Source organism: Melanostigma gelatinosum (genome assembly GCF_949748355.1).
Source record: "Melanostigma gelatinosum genome assembly, chromosome: 17".
NCBI classification, from domain to species: Eukaryota; Metazoa; Chordata; class Actinopteri; order Perciformes; family Zoarcidae; genus Melanostigma; species Melanostigma gelatinosum.
Window position 1 is genome coordinate 14141163 of NC_136650.1, and position 23908 is coordinate 14165070.

The following is a 23908-nucleotide window of genomic DNA, read 5'->3' on the forward strand; positions in this document are numbered from 1 at the left end:
GAATACTGGTATGTACGTCCCTTTATCTTAAAAAAACATGACCGTTTGCAATTTTGTTTCAGGCATTTTTGTTGTTGTTCTCAGTCTCTTCCTCTGGCCAAGTGTGCCTTGCCCCACATACATTAAACACACAATTATCCCTATGATAAACCAAAATGCAGTTTCTTCAACATGCACCCTTCAGCAGTTCCTACAGTAAAAACACCAACTGTACCATCTCAAGAAATGGATGGATAAAACTCCCTCTTATTCATTCCTGCAATCGATCTCTTTCAACCCACCTCTCACTTCCTCTCATCCCGACCTCCGCAGCCCAACTGGTCCCCCCCCCCCCCCCATACCCATTTACTCTCATGTAACAGACAGTCTTGTATGTAACAGTAACAAATGCTCGCCCTCAGCGCAACAGCCAGGTAGAGAGGAGAGAGGAGGGGAAGGAGAACAAGGTGCTGGAAAAGCGGTTTGGGGAAGATAGAGTGAGTTATTCTCCTTGAGGAGAAAGTGAAAGGGGGACGATGGAGGGGGAAAGTTGTGTGCCTACATCCCTCTTTCTCCCCGCATCTCTGTAATGGAGTGGAGGGAGGAAGAACAACGGCGGTGGAAGGTGACTGAGGTGGGGTGGGGAGAAGGAGAGCGGGGTGAAGTGTGTTGGTCTTCATGTGTCCTGGCCGTCGGCAGCAGGGGTGTCGTTGGCATTGGGCAAGTCAGAGTCAGTCTCCCTGCTGGATATGCGGTCCAGCTCTGCCTGTACGTCGCTCAGGCCCAGCTTCGAACCTGCATCAAGTGTGGGTCGACACATACGAATTGGTGCTATTTCACAGCCAACATTGTAGACACAGTATTGAGTGGTTAAGTCACAATGCAATAAGCACAAAGGCAATTACACATGGTTAAAATAAGACCTGGGTGAAATATTGATTCAGTGTTGTTAATTAGACTTTTTTTCGAATCTAATACGATCATTTCAGAAGACTCGACTAGTTTCAGCAATCTGAGGTGCAAGGCCAGTACGATAACGGACAGACGATCGCATACTGTGATGGCGAGGTGGGAAAATAGTTTGACTTCACCTCGCCAATTGGATTAGTTTTTATAAATAGTTATTTATGTAATTTCTATGATGTTTAGAAAGTATGAAGTCAATTGTTTACATCCAAATTCATTGCAATTAAGTTGATTTTATATTGTAATAATACAAATGAGGTCATATTCTACCTCATCTTGTGCAAACAATAGTTCTTATTGCACTAAATATGTCAAACATTCCTTTAAGATTGTCTTTAATGCAAGAGTCAAATGTTATGACAGGCCTGCAATTTTTTTTCAGCTGTATGTTTCATACGGTAGTACAATGGAAGACATATTTACTGTAATATTGAGCATGTCTGATAGTTAGTTTATAAAAATATGGTTTCAACTGAAAACCTTAATACCTTACATGATTTCACAGACAATATTGGGTATAGATTATAACATATGGCGCTAATATGTTGCAAAGTATCAAGCTATATATATACTTTTCCCATATCGCCCAGTCTTAGTTAGAATCATGTGCAATGTCTGTGGCAGATGTTTGTGATGAGAAATGCAATGCAGCATGCCAACAAAAAACAATGTAAAGGATCAAAATGGTGACAAGGCACTAGGAGGAGAAACATTAGGGGTGCAGCTGTGTCATTAAATCATCAGTCAGTCACATTATCTTGACATGACTGCTACTTTTCCCCGCCCCGACCAAATTCGGGAAAATAAAAGAGTGCAACTCTGATTTTTTACATAGTTCTGGATGTTGCCACTGATATGAAATTAAAACAGCTATTCTGTTACAAAAAAAACAACACTTATGTTTCATTGGTTTTAAAATGCAGAAGTAATTCATTAGCCATAGGATCATCTCATGAACCAAAATTTCAGTTGTCAGAAGTTTCTGACTTTCACATAATCTAGTAATTTTAATAAACAAGTTAAAAAGGGAAATTGTGGCGATTTTCAACCTTCTTTGCATCGTTGCGATGTGGGCGGTATGTCCAAATGAAGGATGTTCGGCGCCATTCTGCGGACTATTGCCAGTGGGTGAGCGGGGAGCTTCGGGCGGCGGTTCATTTGCACATACCACCCACAATGCAACGAGACAAAGACAGTTGAAAATCTGCAAAGTTTCCCTTTAGCATAATTTACAGCCCACAGTAAAGTCCATGTGTGTTTGTACAAGAAGTACATGGATGATACAGGAAGCTTGAGCCTGGCAATGTTCCTCCTCGGTTGCTGGAGGCCCATGGGGAGCGAAAGGGTCAAAGGAAATATAGGGATGCTTCTGAGAATGAACGATGGCATACACAAGCAATGGGGAATATCTCTCTCACACACACCTTAACGTGGCCAACATCCTCTGACTAGTGCACACACATACACACACACATTACGAGTGATGTTAACAGTGAGATTGCACAACACAGTTAGGAATGAAAAGACAGTCACACAGAGCTACAGACGGGCATAAAGACGATGGGTGTTTGCTTAGACTCAAGACCCTTTTATGATTTTCTTTACCATGTGTTGTGTTCATGTCTGGAGCAGAGGACAGGAGAGTTAAAGAGAAACTGAAGGATGGCAGATGAAACCAAAAAGAAGCTAAGTAATGAGAGGGAACTGAAAATGGCATCAAAAGATAACGCTGAATGATAAACGAATAAATAAATGAGCACTTTTTCTCTGTCCAACAACACCAGCGCTATTTTAATAGCCTCGTGTGTATTCTCACCTGACTTGCGTACTGTTCCTGGAGTGTTGTTACCGCCACCTGGCGTCCCGGGCCCCCCTGTACCAGCTTTCTTTGTCAGTAGACTGTTAAAGAAGTTGGCCAAAACACCTTCACTGGTCTGACCTGCAGCATACAGAGACCAGAGTTTAAACACAACACACACACACGCACAAAGACACACACACACACACACACACAAAGACACACACACACATGCACAAAGACACACACACACACAAAGACATGCACCGCAGTGATGAAATGCATGACGCACCCGACTGTGGCATTGCGTTTGCTACGTTGGCCGCTGCGGAGCGATTACTCGTCCTGGGTGAGCTGGTGGGTGCTCGACTGGTGGTGTCCTGTGAACGACGACAGATTGTTTCACACATATGCGCATCGGAGGGAGCTTTCCTTTATCTTATGAGCCAAAACTAGAGAAGAAGAAAAAGAAAAAAGAGAAAAAAGGGAGCACTCACCACTGGTCGCCCTGCTGTCACAGCGGGCTGTTTGGCGAGCAGCGACTGCAAATTAGAGCACAATATGCACACTCACTCCAATTAGTATTTCATTAACATATCTGGACCCTCAAGTGAGATTTTATTTGTCGAGTACAGACCAGCAGCTGAACAACTGGCATTAACACAACCGAAACGTTTCCTGACCTGGAGTTTTACCAGAAACACTTGGTCGTCTTCTGCCTGTATCTCCTTTTCATGTACAATCTGGTGACAAGCAAGAAAAAATAAAGAGTTAAAAAGAGTTCCTTATAGCTCGACAACATCTATTAAACTAGATTGGATAATACTTTCATGGTTGTTGCAGGGAACTTGCTTGGTTATGCAGAAGGTAATGATACATACTATTACAGCGGCAATCAATCTGTTGCGCTGTAAGGGTCTTTCAAAGTTCGCTGTTTTTAGTAGGAGCTGTACCTTTCTGACGGGCGGTTTGACGATTACTTCCTCGAAGCTGTCGTCTGCTTTTACTGTCTGGAAGTTCTCGTGAAGAATGGCAATCTTCTTCTCATTGTCCCAACCTGATGGACTGAGAGAGGGCAGAGGAAGGGTTACAAACCAAATACAGGTGGCCCCACAGTCCTCGCACATATACATACACAAAAGGCAGGCTTACATGAAGACGGCATCTCTTTCCACCACTTGTGCCGGGCAGTGGAAGGGAAAGCCGTAGAGTCGGTGGACCAGATATTTGTACAGGATGTCCAGGTTTTTCATCTCCTTCACTGATGTGTAAACCAGAGATGCCCCGTCTGACAAGGCTGTCAAGGATATTTTTGAACTCCACCATTTCTAAATACAGGAGCAAAAACTAACAGCACAGAGACAGAAAACCTACATCTCTTAATAACAGTAGCACTACAGAAATACATATTCTAGCTCAGACTAATTGCGACCAGTACACAGAAGATTAAAGAACGAAGGCGCTGTGTAACCTTGGCTCATTTAAAACACAACACCACTTGAAAATCGAATACCACTTTCATTCAGCATGGATTGGCGACTCTGAAAAACAAACGATTTCATGCACTCCTAGGTAATCTACAGCATGCCTTTTATGGAATTCCCTTTGCAACAAAGCAATATCAACAATGGTTCAGATACAGCTGACTATGGTCAAAGTACTGCAATAACAATACTGCTGGGAACTTTGCCGTTGGCGTTAAAACAAAAACACCTTGTAGTGCGAGTCACTCAGTTGCATCGCCATCCTTCATCTCTGAGCAGCTGGACGTGAGGAGAATACAGACCAAAATGTGAATGAAGGCCTCGTATTTCAGCATCTGACAGGGAAAGTCAGCGGCATTGATCAACAGCCCCATTAAAACCCCGACGTGGACTGTTGCGAGACCAATAGTTTAATTTTGCTTCCCCCCACTTTTGCACTTATTGGCTCACAGCAGAAATGTTCAGTGAAGGATACACTGCAGACAGAAACGTCTGATGTGAGACTGGATGAGGTCCAGGTGTTCGTCTCTGTAGTCGTGCTCCTTCTCCAACGTGCTGATGGCGTCACACTGAGGTCGGATAAGTAGGGGACAGAGACGGGTGAACGTGTGTACGTAGATATAAAAGGTCCAATGTGTTTGGAAATGATTGAACATTTCCACACAGGTTTCATGAATCCCACAATAATGTGCAGCACACAGAGTCCAATTAGGATTTTACAGTAAAAGTAAAATATGTTTCATAGACAGCCGTGAGTAAGAGAGTGTGTACCTTGGTGCAGACCACCACCACTGGTATTCCCAGGTTGTGTGTGAGTGTGTTGTCTCCTAACGGCAGCAGCACACTCTCCTCCTCATCACTCCTCCTCTGTGGGGTGCCATCCTCTCCACTTCCTGGCTCTGTGTACTCCTGGAACTGTTTTACAACTACACACACACACACACAAAAAAAAAAAATAACATTAACGTGGGTTATAACTTTAAACATGTGGCATAACTGGGACAAAACCCTTGAAGAATTAGCAGTCCAATGAAAAACTTAACGAAGGCTTTGATGAAGAGGCTCCTCATTCAAGTCTTTCCATACTGTTAAGAGCATTTCAGTGAGGAAACACAAATATATATGTATACACTTTGTTTTCAAATTCATCGGTCAGCCCGACTGCTGTCAGTGTGACTCACGTCTGTGCTCCAACTCCCGCAGTGTTTCTGGGGCGACCCGGAGTTTGTCGATGTGTTCCCTAGCAACGGCCGCCCACTTCTGGAGAGAGTCCAGTGCATTCCACGGCCGCGACATGTCAACCGTCATCAGCAGCAACGTGTTGCCGATCGAGTCCACTGGCACGGCTACGCCCTGTAGCCCTTTGTGGTAAAGGTCTCCGTCTAACACCCAGGCGTTACACCTAGTGTGGTCTAAACACACACATCAATATAAATACATTACTTCAGACGTACTCTGTGGTGGACTTCAGACATTTATTGGTCAATGAACTGCAAACCACTGCTGGTTACCATCAATGTCGTCATCATGGACACTGAAGTAGAGGTATTCCAGGCCACGCCCTTTCATGAACTCTTCAACCCCCTGCATCTTTGCAACCAAGGCGGTCTTCCCCGAACCCACCTCACCTAAACACACACACACACACACACACAAAATCAGTACAAAACAGAATAATGAGTAGTAGAGAAACGATGGGTTGTAGCCTCGTCCATGCCGGCCTCCACTACTATAGTGATAATAACATTGCAGTTTAGTACTTATACCATAAACAAATTTCAGTTTAAAAGAGAGGGAACATGTAAAAGCATGTTAAGGGGCATACTAGCTGAAGCCAACACACCAGTGCTGAAGGTGTACCCTTTGTCTATGCATCCTGCTGCCACTATCATGCTCTGAGCTGTAGTTACATACTGCAGGGTAAAGAGAAAGGATGTAGTGTGCACCAAACACCATCCGTAATTTGCATTGCACACAATTGCACAATTATAGGGCTGCAACTAGAGATTATTTTCATTGGCGATTAATCTGCACATTACTTTCTTGATTCATTTATCACTAGATTCATAAAATGCCTGAAAATAGTGACAATTTCATATTACACTTGCCTAAAGCCCAACCAGCACAAGGGACCAAAAAATGCATCAGATCCTTACAAAACAAATGTATGCGATTAATTAATGAGCAAAATATTTGCAGGGTTATTTTCTCAATAACCTATTTGATTAATCAACTCATCGCTTGAGAACTGAACACGTGTGTAGATATATATACTGTAAACAATCCACTTGACTAGAGCCACACAGCTTCATTATGGAGAGTTTTCTGTTTTCATGAAGGCTCAAACAGCCCTAATATCCTGTATGTATGTATGTATGTATGTATGTATGTATGTATTTAAATTTTAACAAGGGACTGTAGCTGCATTTGTCCTGCCATCATTACTAACCTCAACGCTGGCAGCATGACATTGTTACGGTGTATGTAGTAAAGGTCAAGGCTGCATCAATCCTTGCACTGGGCCATATCATGTCGACAGGAGGACTCTGGCATGTTGACATGGATTGCAAAACAGACAAATGGCTGTAAAGCCACACGACGGCAACCAAATCGCTGATTAGCTGGAATGGGCAGCCGGCTGTGGATTATCCCAGGCGGATGTGTAGTGTATGCAGCGTGTGTTTGTGTGTGTGGACAGCAGCGGGGACACGAGGACAGAGCGAGACGGGGATGCAGCCTATCATGCCTCGGTCATAAAGCCCCGTGGCCTCATTCAAAACACACACACACACACACACACACACACACAGGCTGATGATGCGTCTGATCCCCTCAGCATCATCTCCACCTAGCTGCTACTAGCATCACTGGATGCATCACTGGATGCTAGAATGACTTGCAGTGTTTCAAAGGGGCCCCGATTCTCTCTCATAAGATGATGGGAGAGTGTGTGTGTTTGTGCGCGAGTGTCTGTGCAGGCAGAACAAAAACACCTGTCTCTCTGCCAGGCGACGCACCCGCTACCAGGGTTTGAACACAAAAGCACCATCAGTCCACAGCAAGCTAGCTTTGCTATGGAGCAGAATTAAGTCTAGCCGGATGAGACGAAGCTAACGATGCTCATTGGCTAGCACAGGAGACTGCAGACATTCACAGATACCCACCCATGACCAGGACATTTTTCCCCGACGGTAGCTTAGATCTTGAATGGGTTGACACTTCACTCAGGATGGTGGACCTGCAGACACAACAGTCCCGTTACAACACTGCAAAACAACGCTTCTTCATTGATTAACACACAACGACTGACAGCGAGTAGCTTTAGCGAGCTAGGTGCTGCGGTGTCACCAGTACAGTCTGGTGATGATGCTAAGCTAGCCTCGTTAGCACGCTAGCTGTCAAAACCATCCTCATCCCCAGCACAATGGACCCCTGCTCGCCCACAAACCCTGCTCACAATAACCCGTCTTAAATAACGCATCGCCCACCATAAGTCCTGTCCGTCATCCTCCTCTGGGTTGGAGTTCTCCAGTGTGCTCTTAGATCCAGTTGAGGTGGAGGATAATAATGCACTCCTCCCTGAAGTCGCCATCTTCGCAGGGCTTGCTGTATATCGAGCAGAGCGCCCGGATGTAGCCGTTGTGTGCTAACCCTAGCCTGGTGCACCGCTCGCCGGGGCCGGGGCGTGGTCCGTCCGCACAAAGCTGGGGTCCTTTGCTCCAGACATAAAATGATCTCACCCGCAAAGTGACAGATCTGGACCGACCCCCCACAACAAGTTATCTACAGGAAGAGCGTCCACAGTACAATATTCTTTGATCTAAAATAAATCTGTGATAAATAGGCTAAGGGGGGAATTAATGTATGAACATTATAGGATAATGTTTGTGTAAATTGGGACTGGATATATACACATGAACACAACAGTCTGTTGGTATAAAGCCCGGGATTTTATGTCAATTATACGCTATTATAAAATAGTTTTGCCACAGTGTGCCCTATGCTTGTCCCAGCCGATTTATCAGAATAAATCAGGATAAATGGGCTTTCAAACGGAGCCGCACAAATCCGTTTCAGACTATATATCCTCTTAAAATCGCTGCGTCGTAAATCAATGCTTGGAGAATATGGAAACGCGCCTAAACCTTCAGGATTGAGATAAAGCTGTAATACCGTGTAGGAATTGGATGCACTTCAAATTGACTGTTATGCATCGACTAAAAATTGAAATTAAGAGCACCAGTAATTGTACAACGGGTTCAGACAAGAACACAAGTACAATTTATTTAATCCAAGGTAATGCAGCCATGTTAAAAATCTAAAGTAGCGTAGTTTTTCAGTTAAGTACTATAATTTAGTTTTGAGAGTATCAGAAGTCAGTGCACGTTCAGCACAGATTGAAGATCAATCAATATATATTTGCATATAACCCTTGTGGGTGATAATCTGATGATAAAACAGTAGCCAACAAATATAATCAGCAAAACAATTAGAAACCAATACAAATGAACCTAGTAATGATAAAACCAACAATATCATTAAAAATAGCACTGAGAGCAGCTGCGATTTTTACAGCAGCAAAAAAGCTTCATACACTACGTTCAGACGACTTCAATTGATCTGAACCAATGAATCTGGTGGGCACAGCGTGAACTTTAATAAGTACCAAGTGGTCTCAGGTTTGCGGTCATCGTCTATTATTAAACCGCTGAAGCACATCGCAGCCAATCAAAGCTGAGAGCCGGAAAATCAGTTTTACACCTGTCAGTTCGCCGCAACAACCACGAGATGGCGCTGATACACTGTGCTCCGAGGCCGCTGGTCCCTGGGTACGGTGCGCTCTCTGCGGCCCCCCGATGGAGCCAGTGGATTACAAACTCCAGTTAAGTGGCGCACCGTCCTCCTCCTCCTCTTCATCTTTTACCCACAGTAAACCCAGGCGCGCGGAGTGCATCCTCACCGTGCTGTCAGCGGCAAAGCGGCCGAGCTCTGCAGTGTATAGGGGGACTGAGGAGAACATATCGACAAAAGAGTGAGGAGAAGGAGATGGGTCCGGAGGCGGTGAGGCATCCGTGATTGTCAAGTAGGCTAAACGGCAGTGAAGTTCTTCGGCTCTGCTCGTATCTTTTCTCCAGGTCGTTGAGGTGAGTTTTCTCTCTGCGGATAGGAGCAGCTAGCCCGGATAGTGCATGTCTCACCCGCTGCATGACATTTCTGGAGGTTATTTCCAAACATTTGCACTGGACATTTTCTTTCTGGATTGTCTTAGAAGTAAAAGGCGTGTAGAATGACATCAGACGTTTATAGCCCGATATGTGATATTTATTGTTTAACAGCTTGTGAGACTTTGTGGCTTTTTTTCGGAAAATTCTAATGTAGATTAAAATAAACCTTAAAACTATCATTTTTTACAAGGTATCAGGGAACAGCATATTATTCTAATAGTGACTTGAGAGATTCTTTCTTTGGGGAAATACTGTAAAATACCTCGTAGGCTACTCTTGGAAAGCCTCTGCTTTCGTTTATATTTGCTGGAGAGCTACAAAACAAGATAAGCCCTATGGGAGAGGAAGATCTGCTTTATTCTCTGTCTATCTTTTCCTCTCGCCTCTCTGCTTCATTCACTCTCACTTGCCTTCCTTTCTCCAGTTCCTTCTCTCACTCCATCCCTCTAATCCCCCCCCCCCTCAGCCTCTGTCTCCCTCACTCTCATTGCTTCTGTGTCAGCTCTAATAACACTGCGAGTTCGCAACACCATGACTGCTTCACTTCTGATACTATACTCTGTCTTTTCTCACTCCCAGCCGCCTTTCCTCTGTGCACTCTTTCAGCTGAGCATGTTGGTGTCGACTGTCATGATTAATATTCCATATGGTTTGCATAACATGCCACATATAGTTCTTTAGCTTTTGCTGCCCGTGGTGTGTCCTGATGGTGATGTTCCTCCCCTTTGTCTGATATTCAATATGTGACCGAGCATTACAGTAATTTAATGTTATAGACCCTCCTGCGGATGAATCATTCATGTCACTTTTGCCACAATCAGTCTAAACACGTGCACACACGAAGGTGAATGGTCACACACAAATATACGCATTTGCACAAATACACACAGTCTAGGCCAGGGTCATGGCAATCAAGCTCCAAGGCATGATTGATTGTCACAGAGTGGAGAAGCTGACAGTGAGGATCCTTCGAATGACTTTTAGACATCTTACACCGCCCACCAATCAATCATTACTATTCTGGTTTTTGTTTGGGTATTATTTTGATCACCAATTTCACACAAAACACTTCGTTACAAATCGTTCAGCCTTTCAATCTGAAATTTGCATGTTTATGCTGGTGATTGTAGCTTCTATCGACAGTAACGCAGTGAAAAATTGCAATTTTCTGCAGCCATATTTCTTCTCAAACATTTGAAAAATACCCTGTTATTCAATAAGTTTATATTTTTAAACAAATCAGGGGAAAACACCAAAATACTTAATCCTTCCTTACCAATGCATTTGATTTGTATTGCAGTAAATATGTAAAATAAAACAGTTGCCAGCTTTCCAAAACACATTTTCTCGTCACAAAGCTATTGCAAGATCCTGTGACGAAGTGTGATTTGAAAATTCATTGTCACCTCTGGCAATGTGCAACACATGTGACAGCTGATCCTTTGCGTTACTGTAATGGCAGATCTGGCACACAGCTCTCCCAGATTACAGTAGCTGTAGAAATTGTCCACATCCTCCGTCACTTATCAATGTCATTTGCTGTCACCCGAACAGACAGGCATCTGCTGCTTCTCGCACACACACACACACACACAGACACACACACACACAGGCATCGAGGCACCTGCACAAAACAAACTAGCTGCTTGTCACCTACACGTGCACACCTGCCCTGTGGCTCTGGCCACGCTTGTTTATCTGTATACCGGCCACTCAGTGAGTTGAGCTAAAAATAATCACCGCAGCCAAGACACACATAGAGAGAGAGAGATAGAGAGAGAGAGAGAGAGAGAGAGACAGAGGGAGAGAGGGAGGGAGGGAGAGAGAGAGAGAGAGAGAGAGAGAGAGATATTCAGGTCAGAGTCAGACCCAGTTCCAAGAGCTTCCCTAAGGATGATACTAGACCGCTGCATTAATAATCAGTTTGTAGCACATCCGACCTGCGGTTATCCTTTAATTTGGACTAACTGGACTTGAGGCTACCCAATGTTTCAGCCCAGTTCTCCATGTACATTACGGGGCTGGGAAAATGGAGCCATGCATTTTGAGATTAATTATATATGCAATGTATAATGTGTTTCCAATGTAATTGTAATAGATTTCTAGGTGGTGTCAACTGGACCATGCTGCAGACTGGGCAGGCTTTTGAGTAAAGAGCACAATGTTGGAAGGTCATTAAAGTGTTATTGACTTTGCTTTGATGCAATTTTAGGTGTACTATCTACTGTCCCGTACAAAGTGTTCTGTACTGTACAGATTTATACCAGTGTCCTATCTTTCCATTGAATATGAAGCTACAGTCAGGAGATGCGTAGCTCAGCTAAGCATGAAAACAGGGAAACAGATGGCTTTTTATAAAGGTAGCAAACTCCACCTAAAGCTCACTGAAACGTTTTTACACAAAAGATGAATGATGAGTTATAAAGTGTAAATTAATGTTTCAACAAAAAAGACTCTAGACTTTAGATAAAGCTAGGGAAGCTGTTTGAAGGTCCTGCACACCCACACTGGTGTTTTCAGTACTTCTTAATATCTCCGGTCAGGTTGCAGGTGGGTGGAATTATGCTGGGTATTACATCAAGTCACAAGAGTCCATGTATCATTAAGGACTATAGAGGTGTTCGCTTCGCTGGAACAGGTGCAACAAAACTAAAAGGAGAGGGAGGGAGATGTCAATCTCACCTTGAACAAATATTAAAAGCAGCAGATATTTCCAGCCCTCATTGTGATTATAGGGGGTCACTGTCTTTGCAGCTTTTACTGTACAATGTGATTTGAACCCATTTCATGATTCACTATTCATTCCCTATTATCACGGGGAACAAATGTCTGTCGGGGCGATAAGATGCTGACAGTATTCTATTTGGGGACTGTGAACATTATACACTGTGGAAACCTGAGAAGAAACCCAATTTGTTCTGGTTACTCAGCGGAGCTTATGTGTGTGTGTGTGTGTGTGTGTGTGTGTACGTGCATGTGTATACAGAATGTGTACATACATCCGAATGCAAGCTTGCATTAACATGCACATGCGTAATCGTGTTGATGGTGTTCATCCTGAATAGGGTATGTGTGCATTGGTGTGTATTTGGGGACCTTGTCTGATATTCAGTAGCTCCAGAGTCCTGACCTTGAACAGTCTGAGTGCTTTCTGCTTAGTCAGGGCCACTGCATCTGCTCATGAGAAAGCAAACAACAGTTCATCTATCTATCTGTCTGTCTGTCTGTCTGTCTGTCTGTCTGTCTGTCTGTCTTTAAGAACGTAACCCTGTCTTTTTCCTTCTCTTTCTCTTTCTCTCTCTCTTTCCTTTCAGTGTGTGATTGTGAGTTCAGCATGAGTAACATCTATGAGTCTGCAGAGGCCACGCTGGGCTTCATCAGCTCCCCATGCCTGGCCAAAGTGGAGCTGAGAGTGGCCTGCCGGGGGATCTCGGACCGCGACGCTCTCTCCAAACCAGACCCTTGCGTGGTGCTGAAGATGCAGTCGCACGGACAGTGGTTTGAGGTACAGTAATGGGGGTGGGATAAAGTGGGAGTAAGTGTGTCTCCAGTCCAGAAAGACGTGTTTTTTGTATGACACAGTTTCATAAACACCAAATGAAAGTAAAATAGTTTCATCAGTCAAAGTGTCTCATTTAGCTATTTGCTGTGGGAGTCCATAGCCCATAGAACTGATTGGCATAAAAGCTTTCCAACAGTCCCCTAGTGATATAATATTCTTGCCTTTGAAGCTTTTCACACACCATTTATCTTTAAATTATGAAGGGCATGTTGCTTCCACTACAAACCTCGAACGTCAGTTTCAGTGAAAGGAAATGTTTTCAAGATTTTCACAATCTGCAGCATCGTCCATGACCTGATGTACCAGTCATACTCTACGCATCAGCTCTCAGTGTTGGGTTCCTTAAGGATTTCTCTCTGAAGACAACACTTGAAACTAATCAAGCACATCATAGAATTCATGTTTGACTCAATGAGCGTGTGCAATAAAGGACCTACGCTGTCATGCAGAGCTGTGATTGCGAACCTTCTCGCACTACGCTACGGTGTGCTTGATTCTAACAAACGATGCATGCTGATTCTCACAGAAGGCAACGGAAATCATAACATTTGGAGATTGTTGTACAGACCGTATTTATCTATCCCAATGCTTTTATTGTCACCTTGAAATGAAAAGTGTGCTGGTTTTGTTTCTCCTCTGATATTAGCTCTCCAAAACAAATTGTCTGATATTAAAAATGTCGTATCATATAATTTTTAATATTGAAATTTATGATTGACATGATAATGTACCAAACTGATTTTTCCTGGAATCATGGCCAATTCTTTTTGGCTCACTTTACACATAAAAGGTCTCATATAGATGGAGACAACCGACGGTTTAGCACTTGAAATTGGAAAATAAATGGAAAACTGACGATGCTTTTTGTTCCTCCTTTTATCTCAAAGACCCAACCTGCCCTTTCAGGGACATCTTATTCCCACTGCAGCCTAACCAATGGCAGTAACACCCGTATAGCTGCACTTTGTAAGAACACAGCATGAGGGAAAAGATAAATCGAGAGGAATTTCAGGAAGAAGTGGATCTTTGTGCATCTTTCTTCCCTTTCCCTTATGTCAGCAAGAGATATGTAGATACATACACCCACGCATGCACACACATCCTCACACATGCAGTGCTAGTGACCCACTCCAACACACATACATGGATTTCCACTCGCGCTCAGAAAGTAGTGCGGCGTTATTCTGTCTTTGGAGACTCAAAAAGAAAATTTTAGTTTGGCTTTCTATTCCTCTCTGCATCAGGCTGTTAGAGAGAAGAAAATGGAAGATCAATGTTCCAACGATAGTCGCTTCTTTGTGTTCTCAAACAGCTTGTGCAATGTTAGCCATCAAAAGCAAAATCCATATTCCTTGTCCTCAAGTTGATAAGTGTAAAGAATGTGGTAATTGCTATTTGTGGTAATTGCTTCATTGCAAAGAAATCTGCCAACGTTCACAATCAATACACAGTGACTGTGTGTTGGGTGTTGAATGAAATCTTCATACGCCAGTCTACTTTGGAAAGACTATAAAAGTCAATTTTAAAGTGAAACTACCAACAATAAAGCACAGTTTTATGAAACTTTATGAAAAATATTAGAAACTGTGTGTTAACACTCTGTATAACAGAACGACAACAAAAGATTTCGTTGTTTGTCATTAGGTGTTCCGTATGAAAGATGCCCTTTGTCTTTAAAGTGGTTATAAAGTAGTTCATCTATATTTAATTAGGCAATACAAACAGTGATTAATAATAGAGTTGACGTATCAAATAAATCACATTATAAAACTCTTCACTCATTTATGTTTCATTGGACATAGAAAGTAATAAATCAATGAAACAGATGCCTATGGAAATAATAATATAAATCAATTTGACAGTTTAGTATTGTATTAACTGCATTTGGACCTATCAGATGCTTTTTTCATTGACCAACTCTGCTATCATTCACATCATCCTCTTGGGGTTTGGCCGTCAAAGCCCTGGGATTTTGAGAACATTTAAATCCACAAGAAGTTGTCTTGTAGGGTTAACCCGGAGCTGTGTGTGTGTGCGTGTGTGTGTGTGTGTGTGTGTGTGTGTCCATGCACCCCTGCCTCTGTGCACTTGCATGCACATGTGCGATTGCAGGTGGACCGTACAGAGGTGATTCGCAGCAGTAGCAGCCCCGTCTTCTCCAAGATCTTCCTGGTGGATTACTACTTTGAGGAGGTCCAGAGGCTCCGCTTTGAACTTCATGACATCAGCTCTGGCAACAATGGCCTCCGCGACGCTGACTTCCTGGGAGCCATGGAGTGCACCTTAGGACAGGTCAGTGTGTCTTTTTGACTGGTCAGTGCTTGACTAGATGGGGAGCTAATGTGAAAGAGTGCATGGTATGATAGATCCGTGCACACAAAGGTGAGTAAGTGAAGCTTTAGCAGAGTTCTGAACACTTAATCTCACCATGTTAACTTGCTGTTACTGTCTCCCTCCAGTGTACACTATCCAGCAAAAGAAACACCTCCTAGAAGCCAGGCTTATTTAAATGTATGTGAAACAGCATGTTAGCCAGGTCGCTGTACAAGCTAAGTGGTGCGGGAAGTATGGAGGTGTCATCTAAACTGCGAACGATGAGAGCATGCTTCTGCAGGTGAATGCATGACAGGAGTGCATTTATGTGCATCAGTGAATGCATTCATAACCAGACAAGTTGAAGTGTTTCCATTAACATTCAAGAGCATTTAAGAAAAACTATTGCAACTGCAGTGGTCCTTATTATCAAGTCGATTTCAGGATATCACCAGCTGAGTCACGCAGAGAAAAAGGAAATAAGAGGAAAAGAGTTCCAAAAAGTATTAAAGTGTTTGTGTCCGCCTCCCATTGTCAGAGACGCTGTCGGCAGCATAAAGTTGGTGGAATTACAATAGTTGGGAGAACTGAAATAACTGACACGGACAAAAGGGATTTTGAAGGCGAGAGCCAGCGAGGTTTATTGAAATAGGATAACATGCCGCCAACATTTCGTCTGTGTCCAAACAACAACATCACCAAATGAATATTAATGATAAAAAGGCTACTGTTTCTAACACGTTAGCTATCAACTTAAAAATATGTCAGCATTGTGTCTACACGCTTGCTTTTACTGTCCCCAAGTGGCAAAGAATTAATTCTATAAATAATAAAGTTGGAGTCGGGGAAAGTTTGTTTTCCTTTTAATATTTTATTTCAAAATGAAATCTATCTCAAGCCTTTTTTCACATTTGTACAACTGAACACATAAAGATGCACTCAGATACAATCTTTCAGTCAAAATGAAAGAAGTAGACTCCCTGTAACGCCCTGTAATTTGAAAGCATTGATTGTCCTGCAGATCCCACGTAGAATCAAGCTCATTGTTTTAGTTGGCCTATGGTTGATGAACCCACTCGCCGACCGCCCCGTGTAAACTTGAGCGGTCACTTATAGCTTGTGTAACACCTGGCCGGCCCAAAATAGCAATTGGTGAAAAGAGGCCATGGAGCTGGCAGATCAGGGATACAACAACTGAGAAAATGGCATTTGACAGGCGGCGAGAAAGGTGACTCTGCCATCCTGTTTTCTGCCCATTGGATGTGTAAAGTAGGGAGTTGCATGCTAGTATTAAGGAGAAGTGTGAGGTAACACCAGGGTGACACTAGCGGGGCGAGCTTGTCCCTCTGAGGAGAAACACCGATTTTTGTGGACTCTTCGTTTCTGTTTCTTTCAGATCGTCTCTCAGAGGAAACTGACCAAAGCTCTACTCAAACAGGGAAACACTTCTGGGAAGTCCTCCATAACGGTGCGACACTGTTTCCAGAGTCAGCCCCACCACAGTTACACACACACGCACGCACAAATCACACACACACCTCTCTTGCACTCAGACACTCTGAAGATAATTAATTTGATGATGTTGCCTGTTCAATGTGCTCGGTTTGTCATTTCCATATAATTTTCTCTCATCTCCTTCCTCTCTCTCTCTCTCGCTCTACGCCTCTCCCTCTTTATCTTCTTCCCCTGTTTTTCCCCTCTCCACTCCCCCCTCTGAAGGTGACAGCAGAGGAATTATCTGGTAATGACGATTACGTTGAACTCTCCTTCAGCGCTCGTAAGCTTGACGACAAGGTTTGTGCGATTGTGTGTGATCTTTCTCAAAGGTTAAAAACCTGTGGGTTGTGTGTGTGTGTGTGTGTGTGTGTGGGTGTGAAGAAATATGTGGGTGGAGGGCTGTGGGAATTGACGATGATGAAACCCACACACAATACACAAAAGTACAATCTGGCATTAGAAGAGGCCCCCCCTCTCCTCAACAAACCCCTCTCAGCCACACCACCACACACAGATAACTATATTAATTTTCAGCCTCCAGCACACACGCACACAGACACACACACACACACACACACACACACACACACACACACACACACACTCATGGCCACGGATGACTAAATCCAAACAAGTTGTGCCTTAGGGGAAAGATGGCAGAAAACAAGGAAGGGGCGGTTAAATTGAAGAAGACAGGAAAGGAAGAAAGGAAGAAGGGGTGAAATAATGATTCTGTTAGTGTTTGAATGATTTATGGTCATCAAAGGCAGTTCTGAGGCTATGCCTTACATGCGTGTTTTTCCTCTAAAGGATTTCTTCAGCAAGTCAGACCCCTTCTTGGAGATTTTCAGAATAAATGATGATGGGACCGAGTCGCTCGTGCACAGAACAGAGGTAATTACATGCGCACACAAACACGCATTAAGTGTTATTTTCGGCCCGTGATTATCAAAAACTGTGATGTTTTTGTGCCCTGCAGACGATCATGAACAACCTGAGCCCAGTTTGGAAATCATTCAAAGTTTCCTTTAACACACTCTGCAGTGGTGCCCATGATAGGGAGCTAAAGGTGAGTCTGCCACTGTAACTATTTCATACATGTCATTAGAATGTCAACATCATTTTATTTAACCTTTTGTATCATGGGCAACGATCTGAGCCTTGGCTCAAGCTCCCTTCATTTTTTAAGTTCCCCAATGCCCATTTAGAGGGAAAGGCTAGCAAGTTGCAAGGTGGTTTTCCTATGCAGCATACAAATGACGAGATTTGTAAAACATACACAGAGTGCCACATAACCACTCGTATCTAAATGAATCAAACCATGCAAACAAGTCACAAAGGACCCTTAAACATCTCCTTCCCGAGTCATGAGTTGAGGTCAGGGCATGTGTTGCCTCCTGATGTGTTATTTAAAGAGCCGGGCGGGTGTGAAAGAGCTCAGTGGTCGTCCTAAACTCTCACCTTTACTTGCCAGAATAGATCTGCGTGCGCGTGCATGGTGCGTGTGCATGTGAGAAAGTGGCGGCCGCACATCAGCTCCAAACAGTTATTCTCACCATGAATAAACATGAACTTGTTCATTAAATATTCAGAGCCGTCTTAACTCTGCATGGCTCCTGACAGCAGTCGAAAGGGCTCACACTCTCGCTCACACACATGCACGCCGTCGGCTATGGTTTCCAGGGCTGCCTATACCTGTTTGAAGCATCAGAGCTAAATGGCAGGGCAGAGATTTTTATTCAGCGCTTGGTTTTCACTGGGCTCTTAACTGACCAATGCATAAATCCATATCCCTCCTCTATAGCGTCTGTCTGTCTCACACTTTGTATTTCTTCTTATCCGTTTCCTCCACCTCTCTACTTTTCCGTACATCCCTCCGTTGGTCTCTCTCTCTCTCTCTCTCTCTCTCTCTCTCTCTATCTCTCTCTCTCTCTCTCTCTCTCTCTCGCTCTCTCTCTCTGGCCAACTGTTAGTATTCAGTGAATGGGAAGGAGATTCTTCTTTTTTTCATTACCCACTCTCACAGCTCTCGGCAACTTGAAGTGGAAGCGAGGCTGCAAATCGAGCGCTCGCTCCCTCACACACAAAAATGATTGCCGAAAAGACACACACTTCAGGTGGGAGATCTGAAATAAGGGGATTACTGCCAGTGGCTGCTTTTAATCAGTCGTTGTTGGATTGTTTCAGAATTAGTTGTTGGAGTGACTTCAGGCAAGAAGGTCACAAAGAAACAAACTGTTACGATGAAACACGCACACATACACACACACACACACACACACACACACACACACACACACACACACATAAGGCGCTCTCTTAAGCCACGTCCCTCTCAGCATCCTCAGATTAATATTTCACCGCTCCATTGCCCCCCCACGAACACTTCCTTATCAATCATTCAGCATGGCATTTCCCTGCATGCCGCGTGTGTGTGTGTGTGTGTGTGTGTGTGTGTGCATTGAGATGACAGTGTTGCAGCTGCGCTCTAAATGAATGAATGTGTGTGCTTGTGTGTTTGTGTGTGTCTCTTTGTGTCTGTTCCAGTGCACGGTCTGGGACTGGGACTCTAATGGGAAACACGACTTTATTGGGGAGTTTCAGACCACCTTTAAAGAGATGAGAACGGAGCAGGAGGGCAAGCAGGTGAGCACATGCAAGGAGATGAATGGATGAATGGTTTGATAATAGTTGGATCTTTGTCACAGCTTTATATATATATAGAGTATATACCAAAAAGCTGATGATGAGGACAGGTTAACCATCTGAGAACAAACACCTCGGAGTGATTCAAAAGTACAATTAGTATACAATTAGAACTGAATCAAAACATATTTTAAAAGGTTATATGATTTGAAAGGTTATATGTATTGTCAAAAAGCTGTAAAGGTATATTTTGCCAGAAAAATGTCCACACATGCATCTGTTAACAAACACTAACATACATGTAAGTTATACTCAAAATTGTAGAGCAAGCAGCTACACCATAAAGAGATGGTTCAGACCTCTTGGCTGATATAACATTTACATGTGTGTGTGTGTGTGTGTGTGTGTGTGTGTGTGTGTGTGTGTGTGGCCAGCTTCAGTGGGAGTGCATCAACCCTAAATACCAGATGAAGAAGAAGAATTACAGAAACTCTGGTGTTGTCATTATCAACCACTGCAAGGTGAATTCTCTCCCTGTACGGGTCTCAGGGGTCAAGTAGGACTTATTGTCTTCATTATTGATTGAAGATGCTCCGTGGAGTTATATTTACATTCAATGTGTGTCTTTTTGAATGTTTGCTTGCTAGCAGTCTTCTTCTTCTTCCCTGTCTTTATTGGCCTCTTTTCTACTCTTCTTGGTGCGTTATCGTCGACTAACTGTTACTTGATGGAGTATTTGTGCAAGTGGCAGGATTGTGGGTGCGTGTAGCCTGAGTGCATGCTTGGATATGACCCCCTCGTACTACTAGTGTACGGAAAACTCCACAGGGTCTCTTTAATCTGTCAATTAATTGTTCAGCTGATTAGTTGTTTACTGTTTAAATGTCACTCTGAAAAATGCCCATCTCACATTTCTCAAAGGTTTCCTCTTCAAAATGCTTGTTTCGTCCAATTGACAGTACAAAACCAAAGACATGAAATAAAATAAAACAGGAATAGTTAATTTTGTGTTATCTAATCAATTAATTATTTCAGCACCAGTGTTGAGTGTCACCACGGATCAAGCACAGCCACATCCACCTCATTCAGCTTTTATTATGCTACCTTGACTTCATGACATCCATAAATCTTAACATCCCCCTTGACAGATCATAAAAATGTATTCCTTCCTGGATTACATCATGGGAGGCTGCCAAATTCAGTTCACAGTAAGTTGTGTCACATATAATCTTCTCAATATTTATAGCAGCATGTCATTGCCTGTCTATGGCCACTCATGCGGTATGTGTGTGTGTGTGTGTGTGTGTGTTTCTGTTCCAGGTGGCAATAGACTTCACAGCATCCAATGGGGATCCCAGAAACAGCTGCTCCCTCCACTACATCCATCCCTACCAGCCCAACGAGTACCTCAAAGCGCTGGTGGCTGTAGGAGAGATCTGCCAAGACTATGACAGGTAGAAACCACTTCATCAATCATCATTTATCGATCGATGACACACTCGCACACACACACTGGCTTGTCCCGCTCAAGGCCTTTGTCCTTCTTTGTCCTCTGTGCCTTTCTCGATCGTTTTCAGTGAATTACGGGCCTTTTTGTCTTTCTCTAGTGATAAAATGTTCCCTGCGTTTGGTTTTGGAGCACTGATACCACCTGACTTCAAGGTAGGACATTTGTGTGTACGTGTGTTCACAGGGGGAGTTGTGGTTACTTTAGATTCAGCCTTGAGATCTCTTTCTGAGGCACAGCTTGCTTTTGATCAACATGAAAAGAGAATGCATCTGCCAAACTGTAAGTTGGACTGAACATGTTGTGCTGAGTGTTCAATTTGATGTGGCGGTTAACGGCTCTGTGTTCTCTCTCTGCCCCACGTAAAGGTTTCACATGATTTCGCCGTGAACTCTGATGAGGACAATCCTGAATGTGCTGGTGAGCTATCAAACACACACACACACACACACTTCCTTGTATTTGCACAGACTTCTTGACTCACAAAAACTTTTATTCATGCCCCACAGGACCAAAGCAATCCCGCAGTAGCACTGCTGCATGCCTCTCATCTCTCCCTCCCAGTTAGACCCATATTTCTGCCTCTATATCGGCCCCCACTCGCTTTCTTCCCCTCAAATATACAAATACACACACTTAAGCACAAACACACACCCACGCACACATCTGCAGCTGGGAGATTTGTCACTGTGCTGCAGGAAGAATTTCGGCCTCTAAGATACAGACAAAAACAATACCAATCTGTATGTGTGAAATGGGATTCTGCGCTCTTCTCCCCACATGGCTGCGTTCCTGCCGTGAAGGTGTGTGTGTGTGTGTGTGTATCAGTGTAGTTTGTGTGGACTATGGGAATGCTTTCCGAAAAATGCCCAGACACCTTGGAGTGTAATCATACAGACCGATTCATTTTAGCGGATACTTTTGCAAGTGCAAGGACTTTGACTCGGAGAGGTCACAGATAGAGGTGAAGACAACTATATAAGTGGCAAAAGAGCCTGTGTGTGTGTTGCAGGGATCCAAGGCGTGGTGGAGGCCTACCAGAATTGCCTCCCTAAGATCCAGCTCTACGGGCCCACCAACATCGCTCCAATCATCCAAAAAGTTGCTTCGTCTGCCTCCGAGGAGATGCACACCAAAGAGGCCATGGTGAGCGAGAGAATGAGAAGGAAATTCTGGGCTATTTTGTTCCTGTTGTTGTGACTGTTGGTGGTGTTTGCCCTGGGACACAGGAGGAGAAGGGAGCGACAAATAGCAATGAAAAGACAAAAATTGAGATCAGAACAGATAAAAGATGGGACTAGGAAGGGGCAGAAAGAGATGCATTGAAAAGAGGTAGGAAGTGATTGATATTAATTTAATTGCAGTCATAAATTTTAGAGCACAAATTCCTCTCTGCCGTAATGCCTCCCTCTTCTTTCTGGCTCTCTCGTGGATTAGAATGAGTTTTATTTGAATTAGCCACTTTTAGAGCACTTTTAGAACATAAAAGTCATCGAATATCTGTTCCTCCCTTCCCACATCCACCCACAACTTTCTCCCCTCCCATCAGGAATACTTCATCCTGCTGATCCTGACAGACGGCGTCATCACCGACATGGCGGACACACGGGAGGCCATCGTGCATGCGTCCCACCTGCCCATGTCGGTCATCATCGTCGGCGTGGGCAACGCAGACTTCACAGACATGCAGATATTGGACGGGGACGATGGGATCCTGCGTTCACCAAAGGGCGAGCCTGTCCTCCGCGACATCGTCCAGTTCGTCCCCTTCAAGGACTTCAAACACGTGGGTGGTGATGGAGGAGCGGAGAAGGGCGAGGGGTAGAAGTTTTGGATTTCTGGAGAAATCATAGAGCTTTTTATAAATGCATTCCTGCCAGAAAATGTGACGAATTCTCCAGGGAGGTCAGGCAACATCAAGGCACATACAAATGGGGCACGCCATAATAAAGCAGCAGAATGAGTTTTGTAACATGCTTTTTGCACAAGATGCTGTATTTCAGCTATATTTTTCTACCTCGTGCGGTTACTTCTTCACAGCCAGCGTAACTACAGTGGATACCGAGCTGCTTACTTTAATACGTAAGAGCTTTTTCAAGCTGAGTAACAACAGTAAAGGGCATAATAAATGTGAGGTTATAAAAGAGTATCCTGTCATTAAACGTTAAGGAATTTCACAGCAAGGCAATTATTTGAAGTGAGAATATGTAACATATGGAAGAAATATAACACAATCCTTATCTTACGAATGAGAAGAGGAATTCATAAGCAATAAAACACACCCTTGTTTATGTTCAGGGGTTTACTTGGTCTGGTACGACCAGTAGTTTATGGTGGCTACATTTTTGATAGAAATTATGTAGCTGACTTTTTGACACTTCATTCCTTACATCATGTTTTCTGTTATCCTGTAATGGCCACTCGCTGCTCCTCTTCGAAAATTGATAGCTTTGTTAGCCCTTGCTTACTAATGGGGAATATTACATATTGGATACAATTCTAAAACAAACAAATAAAATGTATTTTGGTCTTAAATTATTACTGTGACATAAATAATTTGTCTTCAGCGAAGGAGTCCTGGCCAAAACGGCAGCATAAAAAAGCATAAAAAAGCATAAAAGACTTAACAAAATGGCAGGTGGAATTTGTTTTCAGTACAGTCTGTTAATATCTGCGGCACAAATACATAAATGGACAATAGCAGACAATTATATGTCAGTTATGTCAACATAAGACATTTCACATCAAAGAACAGTCAAATTACATCAAACAATGAATTAGCAGCGTAACAGGACGTGTACATTCAAGGGTCAAATATAGTACTTAATCCTGTTTTAAAATCTTCTGTGTTTATAAATGAATCTAGTTTAAAGTGTCTCTGTAGCTCACACAAAGATGAGGTTGCGAAAGCTTTAAAATCACTCACCAAGG

At 43.4% G+C, this 23908-nt stretch overlaps 2 protein-coding genes across 3 annotated transcripts in view; one reads left to right on the plus strand and one right to left on the minus strand.

Annotated features, from left to right (window-relative positions):
• Positions 1 to 361: 361 nt before the first annotated feature.
• dync1li1 (dynein, cytoplasmic 1, light intermediate chain 1) lies at positions 362 to 7819 on the minus strand (the record flags this gene model as incomplete). Of its 2 annotated transcripts, XM_079287648.1 has the most annotated exons (14): positions 650 to 774; positions 2551 to 2600; positions 2762 to 2884; positions 3036 to 3123; positions 3241 to 3285; positions 3427 to 3486; positions 3697 to 3808; positions 3896 to 4031; positions 4703 to 4796; positions 4999 to 5153; positions 5409 to 5639; positions 5739 to 5855; positions 7392 to 7465; positions 7716 to 7819. In XM_079287648.1, the coding sequence occupies 13 exons, from the start codon at positions 7817 to 7819 to the stop codon at positions 2590 to 2592; spliced, it is 1350 nt and encodes a 449-aa protein (XP_079143774.1). In that variant the 3' UTR covers positions 650 to 774; positions 2551 to 2589. The 2 variants fall into 2 exon arrangements, with proteins under 2 accessions (XP_079143773.1, XP_079143774.1); XM_079287647.1 differs by lacking the exon at positions 2551 to 2600 and having other exon boundaries at positions 362 to 774.
• A 4967-nt stretch (positions 7820 to 12786) lies between these two features.
• Positions 12787 to 23908, plus strand: part of cpne4b (copine IVb) — a gene marked incomplete at both ends in the record, with an annotated part of 12803 nt that continues 1681 nt past the window's right edge. The window contains 14 exons of the mRNA XM_079287421.1: positions 12787 to 12957; positions 15127 to 15306; positions 16724 to 16795; positions 17047 to 17121; positions 17635 to 17718; positions 17804 to 17893; positions 19372 to 19470; positions 19905 to 19991; positions 20619 to 20678; positions 20791 to 20924; positions 21078 to 21132; positions 21346 to 21397; positions 21990 to 22123; positions 22527 to 22763. Coding sequence (XP_079143547.1) covers positions 12787 to 12957; positions 15127 to 15306; positions 16724 to 16795; positions 17047 to 17121; positions 17635 to 17718; positions 17804 to 17893; positions 19372 to 19470; positions 19905 to 19991; positions 20619 to 20678; positions 20791 to 20924; positions 21078 to 21132; positions 21346 to 21397; positions 21990 to 22123; positions 22527 to 22763 — 1530 coding nt within the window. The remainder of the gene's footprint in view (positions 12958 to 15126; positions 15307 to 16723; positions 16796 to 17046; positions 17122 to 17634; positions 17719 to 17803; positions 17894 to 19371; positions 19471 to 19904; positions 19992 to 20618; positions 20679 to 20790; positions 20925 to 21077; positions 21133 to 21345; positions 21398 to 21989; positions 22124 to 22526; positions 22764 to 23908) is intronic.